Consider the following 27,323-nt stretch of genomic DNA (forward strand, 5'->3'; position numbering starts at 1 on the left):
TATTTCATTATACTTTTACAGTCTAAGATTCCTCACTTGGAAGGTCAAGAGAGCCAAGAGTGTAATGTGTAAGACTCCCCAGTGCTCTGTGAGTCTCTGATTATTGGGCAAGATCAAAAGCCCACTAAAATAAGTGAGAATCTTTCCATGATCACCTGTGGAGTTGGGTTGGGCACAACAGGTGACAGGCAGGCTCACTGAAATGAAAGATTCCCTGGAAACACTTTACAATGGTGGTCAGCAGAAGAAAGGGATAATGAAGTTCTTCCACAAGCTGAATTTGTTGGACCAAACCTGAAAACTTGAAAATTCTGCACTTTGTATTCTAATTCTCAACCTGTAAGCAAATTAAACTGGTTTTTTCCTCCCTTGAAACTGAACATGGTATTGGAATGTTTTGACTTTGCTGGCACACATGGAATGCAGGGAATGAGCAGTGGTTAACCAAGGCAAATGGACCAAGAATACAGAATTTGTGAATGTTTAGAAAATAGACTTCAGTCTACAATTTACAAGAAGGAATTGATTTAAAAGGGCTTGTTCAAAAAAGTTTGGAATAGCCATAAAAATCCTGAACCCACTTCAGTCTGAAAATGATCTAGAAACTATTTTTCCATTTCTCCTGGAAATGCCATTAAAACTTCACAACTGCAGCAGGACTAAAGACACCAAGGTTACCTTTGCAAATGAAATCACCATAATAAAAGCTGCTTTCTTCATTGTGCAGAAAGTACTGACATTCTGAGGGATTGCTATAAGAATTCTGTGGTGATTATCTTGGGAATCAGGCACTAGTCTACAGATTAGATCCTGAACCACCTGCCAACCCCATTTCTATGCAAATTGCTTTGCTTTGAAAGACATGACCTCAAAGCCCTGCAATGGCACTGCAGGCCTGCATTTCACCACACCACCACCTACCAACTCAAAAGGCTAATTAAGAGTACAAAAAATTGGCTTTTGAAATTCTGAGAGACAGACAAAAAAACAATCACAACATAGCAAAACACAAATCCCACATAAATGAAAAGAGTAAGTTGCATCTCACCTCATTTGAATTTTCTGTTGTGATGTTTTTATTTTTCAGCTTTTTCTGCAACAGTTTGGTTTCATATTCTGGCCTGGGATGCTCCTGAAAAAGGCAAAAATAAACAAACAAACATGATCATAATTAAGAGAAAATCCCCAAATTTTTTGATCATTTATTCACAAACACAGCCATTAAGATAATTCAAAGCCACACACCATTTGGACTAGGCTGTCAGATCTGACCCAGCTTCCTGATCAATAACCTTTCATTGTGCCCTTGCAAAATGAATTTTTCTTTCCCAAATTAGTGCATAAATTAAGCAAGGTGACAAAAATTTACCAGGCTTTTCAAGTGAGCAGCTCATAAAAGAGACAAGTATCTTGCATCTCCTCATTCCCACCAAGTTCTGAATTCCTTCAGAGCTGGAATTTGGATGGACATCTCCCACAAAAAAGGGCTATTCCTACAGCATTGTCATATCATCCCTCTTTACTATAATTAGAACTCTTGCATATCAACCCTATCCAAAAATGGGTTATTAACATTTTTATTAGTTTGATGGTCATGAAGAAAATAAAAACCATTTTAAATTAATAAATCCTCATGAGCAATAGAATGGGGCCTACATGGAACTTCACCAGAATTCCTTGAGAGATCCAGGTGGTGTTCATTTTCTGTATCTGCAACATTTTCACACAGCAGACACAACCCTCACCATTCTCTGTTGCATGTGTGAATATAAATGCAGTGAGACCTCCAAATTATTTTTTATTCTAATCATCATATTTTCCTAATGCATTCAAAAGGTATGTGATACAGTATCCTTTAAATAATTGAATCTTAGAGTAGTCTGGGTTGGAAGGATCCTAACATCTCATTCAAACCCCCCTGCCATGGGCAGGGACACTGTGATGTATAAATGTTTTTGGTTGTAAGGAATGACAAAAGTCACAGGGTCTTGCAAATAATCAGAAAGATTTAATTATAAATTACACAATTGGCATGGAAATTGGTATGTACTCCCTAACCTATATAAACAAACATGGCAGTGATCTTTGGTTAAAGGAATGAGATGAAAGGGAAGAGAGAAAAGGAGATAAATAAGAGAAAGAGATCAGCAGCCCTAAATCCAGTGTTGATTCCTGGTGTGATGGAGTGATGGGATGTCCAGGATGACAAAGGGTGCCACCTAGGCTTGCTGGGAGTACCCTTTTAGGGGGTTTCTCCCCCTGAAGATAAGTTTCTTGCTTTCCATGCAAATAAGTAATCATGAACCCTCCATCCTTTCAGATCTTCCTGGAATGGGCCAGAGACTTTCAGGGCTTTTGGGTGGTCTTGATCCACCCTACAGTCCATGTCCCACTTCTCAGCCTGATTCCTGCCTTTTTTTTTGTTATACATCTGTGGACTTGATCAAGGTGTTTGCCTCAGAAAAGTGCTGTTCTACCTCCACATGTCACCCTTCACCAGTCACATTTTGTTCTTCCTCCTGGCATGCTGGTACCAACAATCCTTGTCCTGTGATCACCAGCAATCCTTGTTTGGCTCTGTGGCTATCCCAATATCAGTGTTTGAGACACACACAGGAGACACTTCTCTTCTGGGTATCTACACCAGGTTGCTCACAGCCTCATCCAGCCTGGCCTGGAACACTGCCAGGGATGGGGCAGCCACAGCTGCTCTGGGAAACCTGTGCCAGGGCCTCACCACCCTCACAGGGAACAATTCCTTCCCAATATCCAATCTAACCCTGCTCTGTGTCAGTGTGAAGCCATTGCCCCTTGTCCTGTCACTCCAGGCCCTTGTCAAGAGTCTCTCTCCATCTTTCCTGTGGCTCCCTTCAGGCCATAATGAGGTCACCCCAAAACCTTCCCTTCTCCAGGGAACCATCCCAATTCCCTCAGTCTTTCCTTGTAAGAGAGGTTCTCCATCCCTCTGATCATCTTGATGTCCCTGCTCTGGACAACACATTGAACTCCAAGAAATAGTGAGGCATGGGTAAACTCTAATATTAATCAAACAGCAGCAAAAAATGGTGGAAAGCAGGATGGGGAAAGGACAGACAAAGATACAACAATAAGCATTTAAAGATGCTGCAGTCAACACCTGTGTCCTGATGCTTTTTAAGTTGTCACTGGCTTGTGTTGATTTGCATTATTTGCTACCATGCTTCCTTACATAAAGATTCAGAGGTTGGATGTAACAAACACCTTTAGACTTAAATGAAAAAAGGATGAAGACATTGACATGAATGGCTACATAAGAGGAGACAGCTCGATCAAAGTAGGGAAAAGAGATAAATGAAGCTGTAAGAAACTGAGGAGATCTAAATAGACTGTGCTACTGAAGACCTGAATCAGTTTTATTCCTCTTCTTCTCTTGCTTTCTGCTAAGCAAAGCATTCTCAGACAGCAGGGGCAGCCTCCAGAGGTCAGAGCAACTTTTGAAAACTGATTTGAATAAAAACAAGGTGAAATAAAGAAAAATTCCAAGCAAAACATTGTACACTAACTTTTTGCTATTGACAGTTTTGCTCTGAGAGCACATTCTGTTCAAATAACTAAACAAGTTATGTTTAGTTTTCCTAGTAAGACATTCCAGCATCCTTTTAACTGCCTTTCATACACCTACATCTGGATTGGAATAGTTGTTGATCTGTCTTTGTTGAATCTGCCAAGTCATCTTATCCTTGACTGAACAGACCACAGAACTCCCTGGAATGCATTTTGTATATATTCCTTTAATGAATATTTTGCACAAAATATTTCTGTACAGGCCAGACCTAGGGATGTTTGACCCATGCATCCATAAATGTGAGGGGGCAATTCCACTCAGCTGTAAAAAGAGTGTGATTCAGAATCAATTCTTTGTCTGAAAATGGGAAGAGTTCTACACTTAGGACAATGCTAGAAATAGTTGTGATGATTTCACAAAGGCCAAATGTCCATGTAGGGATAGATCTGAATCCCAGGATGCTGGAAGTTTGCCAGTACAGCTGCCAGACACTTATTGAAAACCATGTGAGCCAAGGTACTGCGAGGCCAAATGAGAGCTCTGAGTAGAAAACAGTAATTCCCATTCTGAAAACAAAAAGCCAAAACATGAAGTTTCTACTCAGGCAAAACTCGTGTTGATGTCAGTGGGAATTTTCCCTGAGAGTGGTCTCCAGGATTTGCCTCAAACATACACATGTGTATCCACTCTCCATGAAATTAAGCCTCTGTAGATAAGATCCAGTCTGATAAGAATAAATAATGTGAACCAATCTCTCCTTAATTTTCCTTTGATTTAGAAAGAAAGTGATAATGAAGTTTTATAAACATGCGTGACAAACACATGGAACGTATTTAAAAAAAAATTAGAACCTTAGCAACTATCCCAGATTTGACAGACCAAAGTAGTTATCAAAAAAATAAGCCACATAAGTAAAGGCAAAGATCCACTGTGAATTCCTTTAACAGCCTTATTCTAACATCCTGAACACAAGCAGGGCAGCTAAGCAGTGCACACTGATGGGAAAGAAGATTTACATAAATAAAAATTGGAATGATCCAGCTGCTGCCCCAAAGCAAGATGGAAATGTGGAATGAACAGAACAGAGCCCAGATGTTCTCTGCTGCAAAAGGGTTAATTGTTAGAAATCAAGGGATAAACCCTTTATTTCTTATGATGGTGATATAGAATGCAGGGGGTGAGAAGTCTAGAGAAGAGCTTTTATTCACACCAAGGATCTGTTTAGACTGCCCTATTAATAGGATGCTTGTCCGAGGAAAAAATAGTTTTACATGTCAGCATGGAGTCACTGGTAGATGACCATAATCTTTTTAGACCAGACCACTTTCAAAATAAATCTGATAAATGAAAAATTAAAGCAAAAGCTTGAATAAATTATGTAGCATGAATACAAGGTGTTAAAAGCTACTGAGCAAGTATACAGGAACTCAGTTATTAAAGATATTCTAGAGCAATGTAAAACAGAATTAGTCAAAAGAAACTAGAAGGTTCTATGATGGGGTTGTATTTGCCAGACAGACAGAGAGATTTTATGCCTTAGTTTGCTTTCATTGAGCAAGAACAGTGGTAATGCTTTGGGCAAATACCTGTAAAACTAAATTCTGAAATCTGGCATAAGATTTTGAAGCTCCGTTAAGCTAGGACCAAACAAATGCTGCCATTTCAATGTCAGATAACATATTTTGTGGGTAATTGTAGCAGATAACATATGTTGTGGGTAACTGCAGCAGGACATAGCATCATTTATGGTTATTCATTATACAATTCAAATCCAATCCGTTTAAATACTCCTATACTGATGAGTGGAATTGTGTAAATCATAGAACCACAGAATGTCCTGTGTTGGAAGAAACCTTTAAGATCATCCCCTTCCAACCCCTTGCCGTGGGATGGGACACCTTCCACTAGACTTGACTGGCCAATCCAACCTGACTTTCCAGGGATGGGACAGCCACAGTTTCTCTGGGAAACCTGTGCCAGGGCCTCATAATGCTCACAGAGAAGAATTTCCTCTGATATCCAGTCTAAACCTCTCTGCCAGTGTGAAGCCATTTCATTTTGTCCTGTCATTCCTGGCCCCTGTAAACAGCACCTGATTCCATATCTTGTGTGTTCTCCAAGGGGCACATCCCTGGCAAACCCTGTTTACCTACCTGGATCTCCTGAGTCACTGGAAAGGAGGAGAGGAACAAGGAAAGACCTCAAGGTCCTGTTCCCAGTGGGGCAGTGCTGGATAAAGACAGATTTAACCTCACTGAACCCAGGGGAGGGAAGAACTCATGCCACCCCAAGTGACCCAGCCTTGAGTGGCCCATCCCAACATCCCAAGGAATTAAGACTATCAATAAAACATTGAACAGTTTTGAGCCTTGAAGAAAATTCAGTTCTAGAAAAGACAGAGGAGCTCATTACAATGGAAAAGGAATAAATAAAAGTAAATGAGAGCATGTTGATATGTCTGGTAGAAGAGAAATAAAAGAGGAAAATGTACTAAAGTCCAGGGATGTCCTGGCATATCTCTAGGTCAACAGTCTGGGAGTGAAAAAATGTAATCACACACCTTTACCAATTTCTTGAAAAGCAGAAAGAAAATTTCACCTGACTTTGTTTTTACAGTTTACAACTTTAAACATGTTTAAAGTGTGCCTTCTTATGTAATCTTTTAGTGGAGCAATAACTGTCACTAAACAGTTTCCCCAAAAAGGTGAGGGATAAAATTCACTCTTCAGCATTCCTTCCCCAACCATCCTAATGAAACTCTTACCCTCCTAAACACAGAACTTAAATATAATATTGAAAGGATTTGTTTAGAAGAACAGGGCTAACCAAGGATCACTAAAAAATTCGTGTTAGTAAGAATTTAATGAAGGTCAGGGAAGATTCACTGGAAAGAGTAATGAAACCCACAAAAGGTTAATAAAAAAAAGCATACAAAGAATTTTTCAAATATTTGGAAGCATGGACCCAACAGGAAAATTAGAATAGTTATGAGAAAAATGTGAGATAATGCATCTGGAGAAAATAATCCAAAGTACAGATCTCATTGGCACAAGAAACTTGAGGATGCAGAAAGGAGAGATTTGAAACAAGACAAAATATTGTAGCTACAAATTCCCCTTTTACCAATATTGGACATTTTTTCCCAAGAGGGCTATGCAGATATTTTATTAGAGTCTCCTCTTTGAGGATTTTAGCAAACAAAAATATCTTATGTTTTGTGGTTTAGCAGATGCTATTAAAACTTCAGAAAAAGGAGTCTGCTCCTATCATTTGCATGGTGGAAGACAAAGTGAAGCCATCAAATTAACCAGATCAAAATGAATCTTGAAACCATGGTTAGAGAAAATAAAGTTAAACCAAGATCAAGTTAGGTGAGAATGGAACATCTGTAAACATATTTAATGTCACTAAATCAGCTGGCTTTTTAGTTTGTTTAATTCTTTTTTACTCAATCTACCTTCTTTATCAGTCTTAACTCAGCAGTAATCCACAGTGACCTCAAAGACTTCACTTAAGTGTTCAATAATTACGGGGTTTTTTTTTAAACTCATCAAATAGCAAAAGGAAGAATCAGACTTTGGGAATTAGTTTGCAACTGAACTAAAAGAGTTGACAAACATTTTACAGAGCACAGGATTTAAAGCTGAAATTAAATGTTCCTAAGGGAGACAGACATCCAAGTTCCTCCCTGTTATAATGAAACACTATAACAGCTTGACTATTTGAACAATACCAAGATCAGTGAGTGGAGACTCCTTGCCATTTCTGTTAATGCAGAGACTCTATCCACTTGACTTCCAAGTTCTTACCCAAATTCTAAAATTCCATCTTGTGTAATTGTATTTCTATTTCAGTTTGCACAGGATCATTGGCAAAACGAGGGAAAATCTCTTAAACCCAAAAAAAAAAAAAAAATGAAAGCAGAAACATCCTGGAAATACAGTTTCTGAAGATTCATGAGAATGCAAGAGTTTCTATGCCAAATTGGAGTCCATCTGTAGCTATTGGTGAAGAATGGGTGGGATTCTCCCACCTCTATTCCTGGCTTACTGATGGCCACATTCCTTATTACACACTCTGAACTAGAATGATATGACCTTTCACTGGGTTACACAGTCACACAGCTGTGGCAAGGCACATTGAGTGGAGGAATTTCAGGAAGAATTGCTTCACTGGAAGGGTTGTGGAAGTACAGGAATGGGCTGCTCAGGGAGGTGTGGAGTCACTATCCCAGGAGGTGTCCAAGGAATGCCTGGATGTGGCACTCAGTGCTCTGGTCTGGGTGACAAGGTGAGGATTGGTCAAAGGCTGGGCTCGATGACCTTGGAGGTCCTTTCCAACCTAAACAATTCTGTGGTTCTGTGTGTTATGCAAAGTGTTTCTGAGGCTTTTGTCTGCTCTCATGGTTCTGGTCTGACTTGTTTCTTTTCTTTCCCTCTCCCATTTGTTTATCAGATGCTCCATTACTTTCCAACACAATTATCTGTTTTCCACTTGGTACCCAATGCTTGCTGTTCTTTTTGAGGATTTCAGGTGTCCAAACACAGATTCTCTAAGTCTGTAGAGCTGCCAGCTGCAAAGCTGCATAGGGAGCCTGCTTTCTCAGACTGCCACTGCCAAGACATTTACAAATAAATGGACTAAATTAATATCTCGTGTGACTCTTTTGAAACAGGAGATTTGGCCCAGTGTGTTTAAAGAAAGCAATTTACTGAAAGGTTTATAGTCAATGTCAACAAAAATTACACCAAAGGCATTTATTTCAATATAACTCTCAAAAAGTACTTCTCAGCTCTTCAAATTTATGGGGTTTTTTTCTCCCTGCTTTGGTTCTGTAGCTTCCCTTCCTAAAAAATTGACAATCCATTGCTTAACTACATCTTAAAACTCCTGAGCTTCTTCCTTGTCCCTTTCTGTCTCTTTTAAGTGATCACATTTCTAGTTCCTTCTGGGCTTACCTGATCAGATACAATTCTTGCTTTTCCAACATAATTTTCAACACTTGTAAAGACTTCACCACCACTGAAACCTCATGCCAGTAACTTTCTACAGACAAATTTACCTCATGGGTGAAAGGTGAACAAAACCTGATCTAACTTCTGGGGTTTTGTTGAAGAACCAAGAAGTAAAAGGAGATGACACAGTGCATGATCTTCTGCTTAAGATGTAATGTCAAGACACTTGTCCCTTATTCTTCAAAAAAGACCTGGATCAACCAGAAAATGCCCAGAAAGGAACAAGAATAAAGAGATGCACAGAAAATCCTTCCAGTATCTGCAGGGAGCCACAGGAAAGATGGAGAGAGACTCTTGACAGGGGCCTGGAGTGACAGGACAAGGGGCAATGGCTTCACACTGACACAGAGCAGGGTTAGATTGGATATTGGGAAGGAATTGTTCCCTGTGAGGGTGCTGAGGCCCTGGCACAGGTTTCCCAGAGCAGCTGTGGCTGCCCCATCCCTGGCAGTGTTCCAGGCCAGGCTGGATGGGGCTGTGAGCAACCTGGGATAGTGGAAGGTGTCCTGCCCATGGCAGGGAGTGGAACAAGATGATCTATAAGGCCCCTTCTAACCCAAAGCATTCTGTGGTTCTATAAGTCTCTGAAAATATTTAGGAACTAAGACTGTAAGAGCAGAAGCTTGTTCATCTTAAACAAACAAGGGTGACAGAAATACGATATTGAGTTGAATTATGCTGAAAAGAGGACAGAAGTAATCCCTTTCTTGATCTTTGAAAGATAAAGTAAGGGGAAAAAGAGAGAAAAAAATTAACATGCAGCAAGGAGATTTAAAAACCACTAGGAAAAGCTTGTTAGAAGTACAGATAGAGAAGCATTAGAGTAGATTACCTAGGGAGGAATTGAAATCTCCACTGCAGGATTTATTTAAGAACAAATTAGACAAATATCTCTTCATAATTACTTAAGTAGACTTGATCCTAAAACGCACAAGGGATGGCCCCTCAAGGTCCATTCCAGTCCTATTTTATGATTCTAAGTCCCTAATTCTTCAGCTTGTGCTGAGTTTTGTCTGGCACTCCTTCACTTGTCATAAACAAAGGATTCTTGCTGATCCCACAGTTCCTGTCCACAGACTTTTACCATTTCAGGCCTCTTCATCACAGGACCTCACAAACCTATAGATTCTTTCACAACGTTTTGCAAAAATTAAGCTAAACATGAGGATTTTATACTGTGAGTGATGACCTTGAATCACAGAATGACTAGGCTGGGAGAGACCTTCAAGATCATCGAGTCCAGTCCATGCCCTAACACCTCAACTAAGCCATGGCACCAAGTGCCACATCCAGTTTTTTAAACACATCCAGGAATGGTCACTCCACCACCTCCCCAGCCAGATCATTCCAGTACCTGATCATTCTTGTCATATAAAACTTTTTCCTGATATCCAACCTATATTTCCCTTGGCTTGTCTTAAGACTGTGTCCTCTGGTTCTGTCAGTGCTGCCTGGAGAAAGAGACCAACCCTACCTGGCTACAGCCACCTTTCAGGGAGCTGTAGAGAGTGATGAGGTCACCCTGCAGTCTCCTTTTCTCCAGGCTGAACACCCCCAGCTCCCTCAGTTCCTCACAGGGTTTGTGTTCCCAACCCCTCACCAGCCTTGTTCCCTCCTCTGAACACGCTCCAGGTCCTCAATGTCCTTCCTAAACTGAGGGGACAGAACTGGGCACAGCACTCGAGGTGTGGCCTCACCAGTGCTGAGTACAGGGCAAGAATGACCCTCCTGTTCCTGCTGGCCAGGGCCAGGGCCATTGGCCTCTTGGCCATCAGGGCTGGCACCACACTTCTGGCTCATGTTCAGTCACTCTCGACCAGAACCGCCAGGCCCCTTCCTGCCTGGGCTCTGTCCACCCACACTGTCCCCAGCCTATAATGTTGCAGGGGGTTATTGTGGCCAAAATGCAGGACTTGGCACTTTGATTTATTAAACTTCATCTCACTGGACTCTGCCCATCCATCCAACTGTTCCAGGTCTCTGCAGAGCCCTCCTACCTTCCAACAGATCAACACACACTCCCAGCTTAGTGTCATCTGCAAATTTATTGATGAAAACCTCAATACCATCACCCATGTCATCAGTAAAAATATTGAACAGAACTGGCCCCAGCACAGACTCCTGGGGGACACAACTGGTGACTGATCCAGCTGGATTCAGCTCCATTCACCACCAGTCTCTGGCCATCCAGCCCGTTCTTAACCCAGCACAGAGTGCTCCTGTCCAAGCCATGGGCTGCCAGCTTTTCCAGAAGTATGCTGTGGGAGACAGTGTCAAAAGCCTTGCTGAAATCCAAGCACACAACATCCACACCCTTTCCTGCATCTACCAAGTGTGTCACTTGGTCATAAAAGGAGACCAGATAGGTCAAACAAGATCTATCCCCCTAAACCCACACGGGCTGGGTCTGATACCCTGGCCATCCTGTAAGAGCTGTGTGATGGTACTCAGCATAAACTGTTCCATGACCTTACTGGGTACTGAGGTCAGGCTAACTGGCCTATAATTACCAGGATCCTCCTTCCCACCCTTTTTGTGAATGAATGCCACATTGGCTGTTGGAACCCTGAAGCCACTAATGTGGTGCCACTAATAATTGGCCAGCTTCCAGTCATCTGGAACCTCCCCAATGAGCCAGGACTGTTGGTAAATGATGGAGAGCAGCTTTGCAAGCTCATCTGCCAGCTCCCTCATCACCCTGGGATGGATCCCATCTGGTCCCATGGATTTATGAACATGCAAGGCACTCAGCAGTTCCCTGACTGCCTCCTCTTCAATAACAGGGGAACCATTCTGCTCCCTGACACCATCTACCATCCCAGGAGGACAGCTGACCTGAGGACAAGCCATCTTCCCACTAAAGACTGAGGCAAAGAAGGTGTTCAGCACTTCCAACTTCTCCTCATCTGCAGTTACTAAATTCCTCCCACATCCAGTAGAGAACAAAGGTTGGTCTTACCCTTCCTTTTGCCATTAATATATTTGTAAAAACATTTTTTAATATCCTTTACAAAAGTTGCCAAATTAAGTTCTAACTGAGCTTTGGCCTCTCTAATTTTTTCCTACATGTCCTAGCAATGCCCTTAAATATTTTTTGAGAGATCTGACCCTCCTTCCAGAGATGAAACATCCTCTTCTAATTCCTAACTTCCTTCAAAAGCTCATTGCCCATCCAGGCTGGACGTCAGCTCACCTTTCAGCACACAGGGACAGTCTGTTCCTGTGCCATCAAGATCTCTGTTTTGAGGCAGTCCCACCTTTCCTGAACTCATTTGTTTTTAAGGGCTGCTTCCCAAGGAACTCTCTGAGTTAGTCTCCTAAATAGGCCAAAATCTGCCCTCCAGAAGTCCAGTATAAAAGTCTTATTGATGTTCCTCCTGATTTCATCAAATATCAAGAACTCTATCATTTCATGATCACTATGCCCCAAGCAGCCTCCAACCACCACATCTCCCACCAGCCCACCTCTATTTGCAAACAACAGATCTAACATAGTCCCTCCCCTGGTGGGCTCACCTACCAGCTGTGACAAAAAGTGTGTATGTGATCCTCCACATACTCTAAAAACTTCCTGGACTACCTTTTTTCAGCTGTATTAAGTTCCCAGCAGATGTCTGGTAGGTTAAAATCACCTACAGGAACAAGGGCTGGTGATCCTGAAACATCACCTAGCTGCTTACAGAATAAGTTGTCCACCTCTTCTCCCTGTTTGGGTGGACAATAACAGACTCCCAGTAGGATGTCAGCCTTGTTGGCCTTCCCCTTAACTCTAACCCACAGGCATTCAACTCCATCATCATTAGTTTCAATACCCATGGCAATAAAACCTCCCTAATATAAAGGGCCACCCCTCCACCTCTTCTCCCTTTTCTGTCTTTTCTGGAGAGCTTACAGCCATCCAGTGCAGTGCTCCAGCTGTGTGAGCTGTCTCACCATGTTTCTGTGATGGTGACTACATCACAGCTTTGCTGTTGCACCATGGCCTCTCCTTGTTTATAACCTATTCTGCATGCACTGGTATGCATGCACCTCAGCTGGGCTACTGATTTCACCCCAGCTCAACTTACCACCCTTGGGCTTGCTTCCAGAGATCCCCTTTCCCCTTCAAACCTAGTTTAAAATCTTCTCAACGAGTTCTGACAGGTCATGAGCTAAAATCCTTCTGCCTTTAACTGAGAGATGGAGCCCATCCAGTTCCAGCAGGCCAGGTGCCATAAAAGTTGCCCCATGATCAAAGAACCCAAAATTCTGCTGATGACACCAACCCTTGAGCCACTTGTTAATGATGTGAGTTCTCCTATTCCTTTCACTGTTTGTCACCAAAGGGACTGAGCAGAACACTACCTGTGCCCCTGCCCTGTCAACCACTTGATCTTGTGCCCTAAAGTCCCTTTTAATTGCCCTGACACTCCTCTTTTCAATCTCATCACTTCCAGCCTGGAGTATCAGCAGTGGGGAATAATTAGAGGGCTGGATCATCCCAGAGAGTCTCTCAGTGATATCCTGTACCAGGCCCAGGGAGGCAGCACACCTTCCTGTGGGATGGGTCCTGTCCCTCTGTTCCCCTCAGAAGGGAACACCAGAGACTACCCTTCTTTTCTTTTTAATGTCAGAGGTGGTGATCTGTCTGGCAGATGAAGTGGAATTGGGAGACCCATTGGGCAGAACATTTTCTTCTACACCATCTGGCTGACCCTGTGAATCCATGGCCTCATACCTATTCTGGAGTGGCATCTGGGTAGGTGATGGGAGTCAGGAGGAATTTATATTATCTCCTCAAGCAGGGACCCATTTCCACTCCCCTTCATCCACCAGGTGTCCTCCTATTGCCTTATGGTGGGAGGCATGGAAGGCCCTCAGAAAATCAGAAAAATATGGTGGTTCATCAAATATGCCACAGAGCCCAGAGTTTTCTCCCCAGCCTCTCAGTTTGCCCTGCAATTGGTACATCTCTGGCAGGGAGCAGTCTGACATCCCTGGTGGGACAAGCAGTAATTTCTGATGTGCTAGTGCACTGGGTTTGCATCACAACTCACAGACTGGGATTACTGGGTTGTACTATGGGCATCATCCACATCATAGCAGGGAGAGAGTCATGAAAAAGCTGAGAAACAGAGACAAAAGAGAGGAGGCTGTTGCCAAGTCACCGGTGAAGGAATATTTCTGCATTATGGGATTGTGATGGAAGAAGATGAATACTGGAGCATAGAGTCTGTTCTCAGGGTTATCTTTTTGTTTCATCCAAACATTTTGATCTGGGAAATAGGAAAAATAGAGTAATAGTATCACTACCACCCTACATCATCAGTTCCATTATGTCAGCTTACTTTTCCCCTATGGTATTTGCACTCTCCTGTTAGAGCTGAGCTCAGCTAGCAGGGTTGAAGATTTGTAGGTAGCTTGTTGTTTAAGGGACTATGCTGGAACACAAAGAGAAGAAATTGATTCAAATCCTCCCAGAAAAGCAAGACAGCTCTGAATTACTGAATATGACCCTGTTCTAGAGACACCTCAGCACCTACTGCCAGGGCAAAGTCCAAAGTCCTGTTCTTAGCATGATATTTATTTATGATTTTAGTAACTGCACTCTCTTTAGTCAGGGTTAGAAATTAATCCTTGGATGAGAGATAGTAATTAGAACAAACCAAAAGACAGAACTAAGAAGAAAATTAGGGACATTGCTAAATACCAATGAACAAGTACATCTCATTTTCAGTCATGGCTGGAGACCCCATGGCTCATTGAAAAACTCTTTCTGAAGACACCCACACCATTTATTGTTTTGAAACAGCTCTGTTGGTGAGCACCAAGAGCTTGGGATCATGTTCCTAAGCATCACAGATGTCACCCAGACCTGGAGGAAAAAAATGCTGATGGTATTGTGACCTGTGGCTATCATCATCACACAGAATTCTTGTTACACGTAATGAAGCAACATGACAAAGTATTTATTCAGCATCATTGTGTTACTGCACACTATAAAATCTATCACTATATAATATGGGCATTCTCAGCAAAATATGATCTGCTCTTACCTTATAATCCTTTTCAACATTCATTATTAACTTCAGAGTGCTGAACCAGTAAGATATTTATTTATTTATAAATAAACATTGATACTCAAAACTTTATCAGTTACAGTCCTTTACCTAAACACAGCTATGAACTGCATTGGTCTGGAGAGCACTAATGAGAAATCCATACATCTGTGTTTATATAATATACATCTATGGAATAATTAACACAGTAAATTAGCCTAAGGAGAGGAGACTTACTTCTTCTTCTTCCAGTCCAGTCAGATCCCAGAAGTAACTCAATCTCATCTGCAAACGCTTCCATTGTTCAAGGAACATGGTGGCTTTAAAAGAAATTAGTAGTTTTAAAAATGATTAATCCAAAGCCTTGTGGCCAACATTTGTGTTACTTATAAGCTTCAACTGATATTTGAATCCTATTAAGCTAGACTATTTAAAATTAAGCACCAAGAAACAGCCTCAAGCCCAATTTTAAAGAAAGAATTCAAGCAGAACATGGGAACAATAATTTCTGTCTTTTGAAAATAAAATACAGGAAGATGGAACATGAGTTGTCCAGAGTCACTGTTAAGTTCTTGTCAGGGAATGGAACTGAGCCCATAACTGTGGATATCCATGGAAGATATCATCTCTCCTAATTCACCATGAAGCATTCTGAGGTAGGTTTAGCCTGCTACTGAAATAACTAAGATCCCCATCAAGATGTAAAAAAATATATTTTGAAATAAATTATAATGGTGTAGTTAAATGCTTTTGTCCTTCATAGACATGGTGATTTTGCCCTAAAGGACTGGCCCCTGGTTCAGCCTCCTGTTTCTCCTTTTTTTATTAATAAGAAGGAACAGATGTTTTACTGGTGTCTCATATTTACAGTCTCCTGGCTGTCCTCTCATAATTGCTGTTTCCTCAGTACAGCCTTTTCCTAGTTGCTTACAATTTATGGACTTACAGATTTATTAGAAATAGCATTTATAAGTCTTGGGTTGTGGACACATATTTTCAGATAACAATATCAATACTAAACCAGTACATGCCAACTAAAAACAAACAAACAAACAAAGCAAAACTCTAACAAGAAAAGCTATACCTATAAACAGCTGGAGGCATAGTTTTCCATTTTCTTATACTTCACCTCATTTTTCAGTGGGTGAAAAGGTTATTGTAAAAACAGTGTTAGATCACAGCAGCATTTACATCACTTTGAACATCTTGTAGGTAGCCCCACAAGACAGACAACAGTGGAGAATCAGATCAGCTTCCCTTGGCTGCATCTGTCAGAGAGCACTGAGAAAAGTGGGAACTCTCTGAAAACAACCTGGCTCTTACAAGTCATAATCTATCCCAATAGTTAGCTGCAAATATTTTCCTCACAGGTATCACCCTACGATGTAAGAAATAAATATCATTTAAAGACAGGACTGGCAGCACACCGAAAGCAAATCCAGACATTAAGCAACTAAGTTTCTGTGTTTCTCCCTTACAGAAGAGAGAACATATAAAAGCTATATTTAGCATGGTTTGAAAATTCAAGGGTTTTTAGATATCCTAAATACAAAAACATTTGGTTATTTTATAGGGTGCTATTACTCATTCCATTCTTTCCTGTTATACAAAACTCAGTTCCACATTTAGCTCTATAAGGATGTACTTGGCTTGATGCAGCAGCTGCTCCAAAATCAGCACGTCTGCACTGACTTACACCAGCAGAAAACTGAACTGACAGACAGCAGGTTTGGATTGGATAATGGGAAGGAATTGTTCCCTGTGAGGGTGCTGAGGCCCTGGCACAGGTTTCCCAGAGCAGCTGTGGCTGCCCCATCCCTGGCAGTGTCCCAGGCCAGGCTGGATGGGGCTGTGAGCAACCTGGGATAGTGGAAGGTGTCCCTGCCCATGGTAGGGGGCTGGAATGAAATGAGCTTTAAGGTCCCTTCCAACACAAACCATTCTGTGATTCTATAAAATTTCTAATAAAAGCATCTGACACTGAAATTCAGCACCAGGACACTGGTGACATCAAGCCCAGGCATTACTGTGAATATGGACACTTGCAGCAGAAATCACAATGACACTTCACAAGGAATCAGGATCAGTAAAAGCATGATTCTTTTGGAGATATGAACCATAGGAAGCCTTCTGCTTTCTAAACAATGGGAAAAGACAAACAAGACAAAATAATTGCTGTGCCAAACATCCTCCTGAAGTGAAGCTGGCCCAGATCACCATAGCTTTCTCTTTTAAATATACAGCTGGAATAGGTGTGTGAGTGAGCTCTGCCAGTCAAGAGATTGAGCTCTAGATAGAACCAGCACAACCTCTAATAGTAGGGCAGCAAAATTTGGTGTAATCTAATACTTAACAGGCAAGCTGGGCAGAGTTAGTAAAGGCTCCATTATTTTCCTTTGCTGCTCTTTGTGTGTGCCGGCTGCATTTTCTTGAACTGACAAGCTCAGTTATCATGGTCCCAAGAACAGACTTTTCTAATCTGTGGGAAATATTTTTTGGAGGAGGGCTACAGCTCTGAAAGAATTTTGTTATTCTTACATGCCTTCTTTTAAAAGCTGTGCATATGGAACTTTTTGTCCTGTTCTGTTCCATAGCAGATTCTACTAATTTGTCTTAGTGCAAGGATGTAACAACATTTTCTTTTGCACATTGCACTGCTGATAATAAAATACAATTGTTCTGGATGAGGTTCTGTGGAAATTTTCAGTTACATGGATGTCAGTTTACAGTAAAGTCAGGAAAATGATATTGTATTTATCTTAAACTTCGCAGCAGCAGGTGACACTTAATGTGCCAGTCTACCCTGTAATCTGAAGTAGTAAAATAAATTATTCTGAGAGTCTATAAATTCATCTTTTTTTTTTTTCTAATTATCAGTCATAATTCTCACATATTCTCCAACATTTGCTCTAGGGCTTCTAGGAGCTGGTAAATAAATGCTTCTTGCTTCCATGATGTGCTCTGTCTGCAAGTTCCTTAAAAAACTTCTGCTGTCCTCACCCAATGCCAAGCTACCAATCAGTCCCTTCTAAAACAAGTTGTAAAATCTTAATAGGCTTGCAAATAATAACACACTGGTTGAGGGATGGGTATAACACAATAACATTTTGCTCAGTTTCATATTAAGGATAATAATTTCATTTTGGGAGCAATAAATAGGGAAATAAAAAATCGTTTTACAGTAGCAATAGCACACTTAACTTTCACAATAAACAAGCTCTAGAGTAATAGAGAGCATAACACCAGCAATAATTCATGCAAGAACAGTACACACACTTTTCAGGGCAGAGGTGAGGCCAGAAACAATAAGAGTAATACTACAATGCATTCATTCATGTTTATGAAGTGTTTTGATATCCTCATGGAGACAGGGATATTTGCCATTAAAGAAAAGCAAGCTTGTTTAAATTTGATATTCTAAAATATATTATAATTAAAATGATAATAGTCCCATTGCTCTTGGAATCCCATAAAGTTTTGATAAAATTATGAGACTGAATTGTCCCAGGAGGAAGTGAGACTGTGCTTAAATTAGATCCTTTCAGCTGTCTGCACCATACCAGTCCTCAAATACATTCTGGCCTCAAAGGGAGAAGGTGTTAAAAGGGTTTGGCATATTGATGGAAAATGAAGAAAAATTAGCAAATACATGGCAAAGTTTAGAAGTGCCATAAATGGCACAATTTCCTCCATGGAGAAAATGGCCTCAGGATGTGCCAGGGGAGGTTCAGGTTGGACATCAGGAAGAATTTCTTCCAATTGGTACTGGAAGGGGCTGCCCAGGCAGGAGTCAACATCCCTGGAGATGTTTAATAAGCAACTGAACATGGCACTCAGTGCTCTGGTTTACTTGACAATGTGGAGATCAGTCAAAGCCTGGACTTGATGATCTGGTAGACCTTTTCCAGACTTGATGGCTCTGTGATTCTAAACATGGCAGCAGAGGAAGAAAGAAAATTTTTTCTTCCTTGAACTCCAAACTCCATTTATTCCAGAGCTTCCTGCTGACAGTCACATAGCTTTCCTCAGCCTCAACACAGCTCTCCCTGGTTTTCTGAGGACTGGCAGCTTCCAAAAGCCATAGACACCACATTCAATCAAACAGCACCCTGTTATTCTGTGAAGAGCCCAAACATCAAATGGCACCTTTAACTTGCAAGGCAATACTCACCCCAGAGAGCCATAAAGATGGAGAAGAAAACCGTGGCAGGGTTGTCAAACAAGTGACTGGCTCGAGCAGTGGCACAGGCAGAGCTGAGGTTCCAGTAATCACAGAACTTGTCACACAGGGGGCACATGGTGAAGGCATTGCGCTGGTCACACATCTCTTTGCTGGGACACACAAGGGCACAGGTTCCTCTGAGTACTCCAGCTCAGAAACTATGGATGTGCAGTAGTGATACTGAGCAGCACATCACAGCTATTACAAGCTCTCTGCACTTGCAGGAACAGGAGAACAGGAGCAGTGTGTTTCCTCAAGGCTCCTTGCCATGGACAGTAATTTTTAATAATCCTCATAGGCACCTTACTAACAGGAAAATGATGCAACACTCAACCAGACTGATCACTGCACTGTATTAGTCAGTTAAGGAGGACAACATCACTGAAGACACTGAGGTTAACCACACTAAAAAATCAAAATTTAAACACAAAAGTGGAGTCTACATCTCTGCAGTCAATTACGTGATTTGATACAGGTCAGATTTAAATCACCGAAACACTGAAATGGTCACAAAGGAAATTCAGTGGTGCTGTAAAAATACACACTTTTTTATATGGTTGCACAAAAATATGAGAGAAAATATTTTTTACAGATTTTAAGATCTTTACTGTGAGGTTGTTATTTTGATTCTCGGTCTTATTTGCTAGGTACGTATTCAGTTTCTAAAAATCTTTGAAAAAAAAAAAAAACCTATCAGCATCACTTTAACAGCCCAAGCACTTCTTGTCAGGGCTAAGAATGCTTTCAGCATTTTCCATAAGGTTTGGATGTGAAAGCCTTTCATACCTGCACAGTCTCACTTAGATGAACTGAGTAATGCAAAGCTCAAATGTCCTTGCCAGGATCATGAGCTGAGAGTTGACACATAATTTCACTGATAGCTGGTTTATGGTAATTATGATTGCTCCTATATGGACCATCCTGAAATAGGTTTTTCCTCACAACTTCAAATGAAAAACAAATATTCATAATAGAGCTATTCAAGCTCTATTATGAATATGTTTGTATTATATGGTTTAAAAAGCATGCAGCTGTTTCCAGCTCTCATGTTGTTAAAGTAATTCTCTATTTCAAAAGGCAGTAGAGGGTGCTGCAGATACATCTCAGCCATAAATCTCAATGGAGTTTAAATGTTAGCACAAGATTTCACCCTGACAAGCACAAAGATTTATTCAGATCAAGCTAAGAAAACAGACCCTGCCTCAGATGAGGTGCTGTTCATCATTTACCTATCAGTAACATTGTCCTACTGCAGTGATTTTAAAAGCTGACAGTTTAGGGACTCTCATGAGTGTGATCAGCATACAAGTACTGTCTCCAGCAGAGGAATAACACAGAGGAATTTTTTTTTTGTTTCACTGGGAAGCAGACATTAACATAACAGTGTCACTTTGGCAGTTTTTGTGTAGCATATTCCCCTCAGGATACACAGAACTCAACATTATTTTGTGTCTAGAAGGGGAATACTGTAGAGACCAAATACAGAATCATAGAATGGGTTGGGTTGGAAGGGACCTCAAAGATCAGCCAGTTCCAACCCCAGCCATGGGCAGGGACACCTTCCACCATCCCAGGTTGCTCACAGCCCCATCCAGCCTGGCCTGGAACACTGCCAGGGATGGGGCAGCCACAGCTGCTCTGGGAAACCTGTGCCAGGGCCTCAGCACCCTCACAGGGAACAATTCCTTCCCAATATCCAATCTAACCCTGCTCTGTGTCAGTGTGAAGCCATTGCCCCTTGTCCTGTCACTCCAGGCCCTTGTCAAGAGTCTCTCTCCATCTTTCCTGTGGCTCCCTTCAGGCACTGCAAGGCCACAGTGAGGTCACCCCAAAGCTTCTCCTCTCCAGGCTGAACAATCCCAATTCCCTCATCCTTTCCTCCCAGCAGAGCTGCTCCATCCCTCTGATCCCTTGGTGTCCCTGCTCTGGCTCCAGCAGCTCCCTGTCCTTCCTGTGCTGTCCCAGGAATGGAGGAGCTCTGCAGGTGGGGCTGAGCACAGGAGGGGCAGAGGGGCAGAATCACATCCCTTGATCTGCTGGCACTTGCTAAATCTTGTAACTATTGTTCATCTTACTTATACAAATGTTCTGATTTTTTTTAACAAGAATAAAGTGTTCCAAAAGTCATAGACAGTGTTTGCATTCATTTCAGTAAGCTTTACTTAATGACTTTCTGAATGAGCAGTGAACTATGTGCACTCATAAAAAGCAAATTAATATCTTAGAAAATGAACTCAATACAGCAGACTCACTACACATTCCTGTTTCAAGAGGTAAGACACTGACAGGCCAAATAAATGTGTGCCCTTCAAACACCTGTTCAATGCCTCTGTGCTTATAATGCTTGCAGGGCTGGTAATGATACATCACTGCTCTTCAGACAAGCTAAAAACAGTTATTCTCACAGATTAATAAGAAAAAGCCTACTATAATAAATAATTTTCAAGTAACAAATAAGCTTACCTAGGAATGTCACTTTCGATGGTTATACATCCATACAGAAATACAATAATCCCAACTACTGAAGATGGAATGAGGAATTCCGTGTATAAACCCAGCCATGCAAAATAAAGTCCTATCTTTTCTCCAAAATACTTCCTGAAAAAGAGAAAAAAAAATAAGGAAAAGCACATGCCAAGGGTATCATTTTCAAATGTGTTTTACAGCTACTAAGCAGTCACAGAAAGTTAAAATACAAATTGTGAAGGGCATGAATGAAAGCCCTGAGGATCTTGAAGACAATAGGAACAAATGAAGGGAATGATTTTGGCATTTGGAAGTTTGGGCTTCTCTGTTCTTAGAAATTAAAGACAGTCCTGGATCATTCTCCTGAGCTGAAATTAAGCAGGTATCATTGCAATACAATAATTGTATTGTATGTGGTCTTTGCATCTCTTAAAATAAGTCAGTGAAATAGGAGGAAACATTGGAAAATACTTGGCTCTTCAGAGGAACACATTAATTTTTGCCTCTGTAGTACTCCTGGATTCAGTTAGTGAGAGTCATAGAAATGACATCTATGGGACCATACTGACAACATCCTCTAATAGCTTAAAAGATGACTAATCTGGAGCTGCTGCTAAAGGAGGGAAGTTTACTTGTGCACTTAGCACTGGCTTTTCAGAAAGAATATTTTTGTCAGGTTAACAGCCCCTGGACAGCTGGTTAGAAAAAACAGTGTCTGCTCTGAGGAACAGATGCAGATCTTGATAAATAATAAACTGCAGATGTTGATAAATAAGGGGTAGAACTCAGCCCAGCATCTTCATGAATCACACTGCAAGAAATAAACTAAGCATGGATGAACCTCGCTGATCATTCCAAAGTACAGTTAGGAGTGATTACAAATATTGCAAAACCCAAAGTGCTTTATAGAACTCAAGAATCACCAAAATTTAGATAAAAATCAACAAGGTTTAAAACATTTCACAAGCCAGAGAGGAAGATGGAGCAGTGTTGGACATAAAGCAGCCACACAGAGAGCACCCAGGGCATGACATGGAGTGTGAGTCAGTGAGACATTTACACTTTGATAGCAGCAAGAATTAAATAAACTCATGATATCATGTCAAAAGACAAGACTTGGTCCTCACAAAGATTGAGCATGATCCCAGTTTGAGGTTTATTCTGATCCCATTTAGCTCAGGGAAGTTTTACCTGAGTTAAGCACCCCAGATTTAAATAATTCCTACTGAAAATTATTAAATGAGATTTTTTGGAGGCCCAAACTGAAATTTTCTACTCCAGAAGTTGGGTCTGAGTGCCAGGCTGCTCGTGCCACAGGAGAGACAGGGCAGGAGTGCAACCATGGCACAGAGCCAAAGGGCAAGAGGAGCTTCCACAGTCACTTCCAGTTCAGATGAAATGGATAAGGGAAGAAACAGTGAGGGATTTTTATTACTACAGATCCTGCTGTTGTTCTCACACCATCACAGCTGCAGCTAACTCCACACTTCCAGGCTGTCCCATGGAAAACTGGCAGTGCAATCCTGCCTATTTCAGTTTTGCCTTCCATGAGTGCCTCTATTTTCTCATGTCTAACCAAGCTTGCTTATGCTTTAGAAAGGACACATCCTAAAGGGGAAAGCAAAACAAAAGCATTTTGAGGTGAAACACAAACAACATTATCTTCAGTTGGGGGGGATGCCATCCAGAAGCTGGGAAATTTCAGGAATCTTCTGGGAAGTGAGTACAATCCCTACACCTGACATTGAAGGGCACCCTGAGCAATGAACTGTGAAGCATCAAACAGCACAAGTGAAATCATCACAGAGTGGCTTGAATGGCAATAACTTCAGATTTGAATGGGAAAATGGATTTGAAAAGAATACAAGGAAATATAGCATTATATGATATAGTATATTTTATGAAATAATAAATATAAATATTTTTGTTGCAAATACAAGCCACACTGTGGGACGGGCCTCTGACTTGGCACATGCCAGGTAAATTTGGAGGTAATTATAAGAAGCAGCTTTTCTTCATTTTCACATTTGAAAATAAATAAATATATACCTGTTTGTTAATGTATTATGTTGTTAATACAGTTTGTTTAATACACATATTTTAATACACTTCTTTAATAATAAGTGAGAGAATAAATACTTGATTGAAATATAGACCTGACCAGAAGGCCTATGGCTTTTCTTCAAGCCTCCTGTGTGAATCAACAAATAGCAGCAATGGTGTTGGAACAGCACAGGATAGAGGGAAACTCCATTTGCTCTCGTTTCCTTCTGACTGGGGAGTGACAACCTTAAATTTGACACTAAAGCAGAAGAAGGAGGACCAGCTGGAGATTATTCTGATTTTGTCTTCTTACTGCTTCCTTGTTTGCAGAGATGGGCAATGGGCACAGCTGGTAAAGTGTTTCAAATAGGTCAGAGCAGGCACAAAAAAATTGTCCACAATCTAAGCTGGTCAAAACTCTCTGTTCTTTTGACAAAGCGCCACAAATTAGCACAGAAAAAGTTCAAATTCCAGCAGCACTAAAGAGTAGCTGATCAGGGTCAGAGAAGTTGAAGTTTATGGCTCAAGAGGCTTCCCCTCAAATTTTTAAGCCTTCCAGTAATTAATGTGATCTGTAACCTATAAAGTGAAGGGTTTCTATTTGTATCCATGCCAAAAGAAAGTGAGAAGAGCTCAACAATGGCCTGGCTGTATGGAAAAAAAGCAATTGCCAAGAAGAAAACTGCACTGTGTTTTGTGGCTCAACTGTTTTGAAAAAGGAAAATGATTAAGATCTTGTGCCCCAGCTCAGTCCACCAATGTGCCAGAAAGTGAAATAATCTAAGGAGAAGCAATGACAGAGCTTGGAAACATAATGAGCAATTTAGACATGAGTTATCAAGCCAGAAGAACACAGGAAATAGACATGTCCTTTCTCTGACACATCCCAAGAACTCTTCTCTGGTTCCTCTGAATAGGAGTTAAGGTCCTCTGAATAGGAGTCAAGGCTCTGCAAACACCTGTGACCCCCCTGTACCAACATCTACTGCAGCTGCTGCTGGATTCAGTAGTGAATGAACAGAGGAGGGAAAAAATGTGTGCTTCAAGGGAAGAGGAAGATGTAAGTCAAGGAAAAGTATTTTTACAAGTTTTTATATATTTACACCAAGAACTTGGCATGTTCTCTCATTTACATTGGGATAAAACCAGCCTGACTTTATTATCCTACAGGAATTATCCATGATTTATGTTGGCATGGCAAAAGGGGAGAATTGAGACCAGAGTCTTGCTCTACCTCAGTAGCTAATTTACATCTGCCTCATGTAAATCCAGGCAAAGCTAAGGACTAATCCTTTCCAAAATGTGCTGCTCATGGATACTGCAGAATGTTACAAAAAAAGTGTGCCCCTGGCATTGTGTGAGCTTTATTTCTGCATTAAGGAAATTCTCTTTATATTCACATATTCCATGGAGGCAGGAGTTATTCCCAAACTAAAGGGCAAATTGCTTTGATAAAGAATGTGAACTGCTCCTGTCAGGAGCAGCACCTAAGGCTTTGGTTCTGTATGTTGATGCATCATAGGTGAAATTTTGTGCCTTTCATTTTAGAAGACTTTATAAAGGCTGGTTAAATGGCCACCTATGAAGCACTGAGCTCTCTTTAGCAAGAATAATGTCTTTAAGGAAAAATTTGGTCAAATTACCCATAATTCCTGAACAAGCTGAACATGAGCTGCTCTTCCAGCAGATTATCAGAAACAGCATTACAAAACTCCCAACAGCAGCAGCAACAACCACCTGTAGAAAGTGTATTCCCTCCCAGAATTAGAAGTGTTGAGAAGACAAGAGCAGAAATGTTGGCTCAGCTCCCTCTGCTTCGCCCATGTAACACTTAGACCAGACATCTGCAATGCACTTTGGTCTGTCTGGTTGCAAAAACAACATCAAAAGGAACAACTGATTATTAAACCCTCTGCTTGCACGTTGGTCTCAGTGCTCCAGTGCCAAGTTGTGCAATTTATAAATAGACTAAGGTTTGGGAAAGGGGGGAGAAAGAGAGGAGGAAAAACACCCTTCAGTTTTGATTCTGTGAAAACAAGTGTGGGTACCTGGAATGTGAAAGAAGCGTGTGGTGCGTGACACACGCTGGAAAGAACTCTGGAGACGTTCAGGAGCAAAGCTAAAAAAGAGAGGAAAAGGCACTCGTGGACACTGAGTCACCTAACTGGGAAATCTGCTCAGAACTCTTCAGTTTTTATATTTCCATACCCCACTCTAGGCCAGCTGTCACTTCATGTTTCCATTTCACTCCACCAGCCCTTTGGTGGAAGAGTTTAGATGCAATAATTTCTCTGCAAAACGAAACTGATTTGCAGCTGCCTCTTGGGGAGGGTTTCCCCTGTGCAGATGGTCAAGCAAGCCTTACCTATTACTAATGCCTTCAAAATAAACTTATTTACAGAGTTTGGGGGTGAAATTCTGGAGTTCCTGCCGTTGGGGAGAAGGACAAGCAGTTTACTTTCATGTCAGAACATCTTTACTGCCAGGGCTAGTTTAAAACTTTCTTTCCCCATCCAGGTGCACATTCCCTCTCTGACCCACAGCAACAGTCCCCAGGAACACAATTTATTCTTTCAGAGCTTTTGCAACCAGAAGAAAATCTAACATTATGCTGCAGGTAGAACTGTGACTACTCTTAGAAAGTGAGAAGCAATTTCTAGCATGTGGTAAGTTCACAACACAGATCTTTTGGTTCTGACAGAATAGCTCCCAACATTGGAAGTTTCCTTCTCAGTACTGCAGACTTCTTTCAGAAAGACTGCTGGAGTTTAGGGAAAGCCCCAGTCACTACAAGATGATCAGGAACATTGCTGAACACCCCAAGATTTCACTCCAGGTAGAGCTGCCTATGTCCTAATTTTTCTGGATTTGCCATTCTTTCTTCACTTGAAAATTTTCTCAGGGCAAGACTCAAGCATTTATTACAACCATCTGGGACACCTGGGTGGAATTACTGCTCAGCAGCAGCACTGAGGCTGCTGTGCATCCAGAGATCTTGGAGATTTCCACCATGGTTGTGCCTGCATATATGCCAGCACATATTCCATGCAGGCAGTCTGAAAAAGGAACATATCAGGGCTAAATCCAGATACACAGAGTGCACCAAATGGAGCAATATGGAAGCCAAGAAAAGATCCTGGCAGAAGACAATCTCCCTTGGAACAATGTGCCAAGACACTGAAAAACTTTTTTTATTAAAATTTTAAGAGAGGGAAAAAAATAACCACAGAACCTCAGATAAATTGCAATCTGAGTTGGAGATAGGAAGGAAAATGTCCTTTAGAAAGGCTAGCTGGTTCTGCATACAGAAAACAAAGAAAGGAGACTTGGTCCAAGGTTAAAGAATTGTTTTTCCTGATAATGGGCATAAAAATCAAGAATGTCCAGTAGAGAATGATTAAAAGTGTGTTTTTGAATAGAGTTTAGAACCTGACCCTTTTCCCCTAAAAATGGGATGAAGAAATGTGCCACCAGAGCCATTTAATCAAGCCCTTTTCACTAAAGTTCTTGTTTGAAAACATAACGTAACAAATATTTGCTGTGTCCCCCAATGGTACTTAAGTTTGGAGTCAAACCTGTCTAAGTTACAGATACATTTTTCTTTCAAGGCACTGTGGAATTTTAGTTGTGATTCCTCATAGGAGAAAAAAAAATCCACTGTCAAAGTATTGCAACACCATGGAGAACATAAATTGAGAATTTTGCTTAGTGGAAGAGCTGTGTTTTTCCCTAGTTTTTTTTTTTTGCTCTTAAGGCAAATTACTCTTCAGCAGAGCAACAGGGAGAAGTTGATGTGTGTGGAGGAAGGAGATATTCAAGTTCTCAAATTCTAGTTGATTCAAAAACCTGGGAGAAATATTATTAATAATGATAATATTTTATAATAATAATTAATAGCAATAGTCAGGATTTATGTATTAAATGCAATTTAAAATAGCAAAAGGCCAAACCTTATCCTGCAAAGAAATAAAACTAGGACAAGCAATTCTCTGAGC

At 41.1% G+C, this 27,323-nt stretch overlaps 1 protein-coding gene across 1 annotated transcript in view; it reads right to left on the reverse strand.

Moving 5' to 3' along the window:
• ANO2 (anoctamin 2) overlaps positions 1-27,323 on the reverse strand; it is a 147,007-nt gene that overhangs the window by 69,395 nt on the left and 50,289 nt on the right. Inside the window, exons 11-14 of the mRNA XM_056515366.1 lie at positions 21,283-21,417; positions 18,769-18,929; positions 14,835-14,917; positions 1,049-1,132 (exon numbers count right to left, since the gene is read on the reverse strand). Of these exons, the coding sequence (XP_056371341.1) occupies positions 1,049-1,132; positions 14,835-14,917; positions 18,769-18,929; positions 21,283-21,417 (463 nt within the window). The remainder of the gene's footprint in view (positions 1-1,048; positions 1,133-14,834; positions 14,918-18,768; positions 18,930-21,282; positions 21,418-27,323) is intronic.

The sequence above is a fragment of the Oenanthe melanoleuca genome, chromosome 1A, assembly GCF_029582105.1.
Source record: "Oenanthe melanoleuca isolate GR-GAL-2019-014 chromosome 1A, OMel1.0, whole genome shotgun sequence".
Lineage (NCBI taxonomy): Eukaryota > Metazoa > Chordata > Aves > Passeriformes > Muscicapidae > Oenanthe > Oenanthe melanoleuca.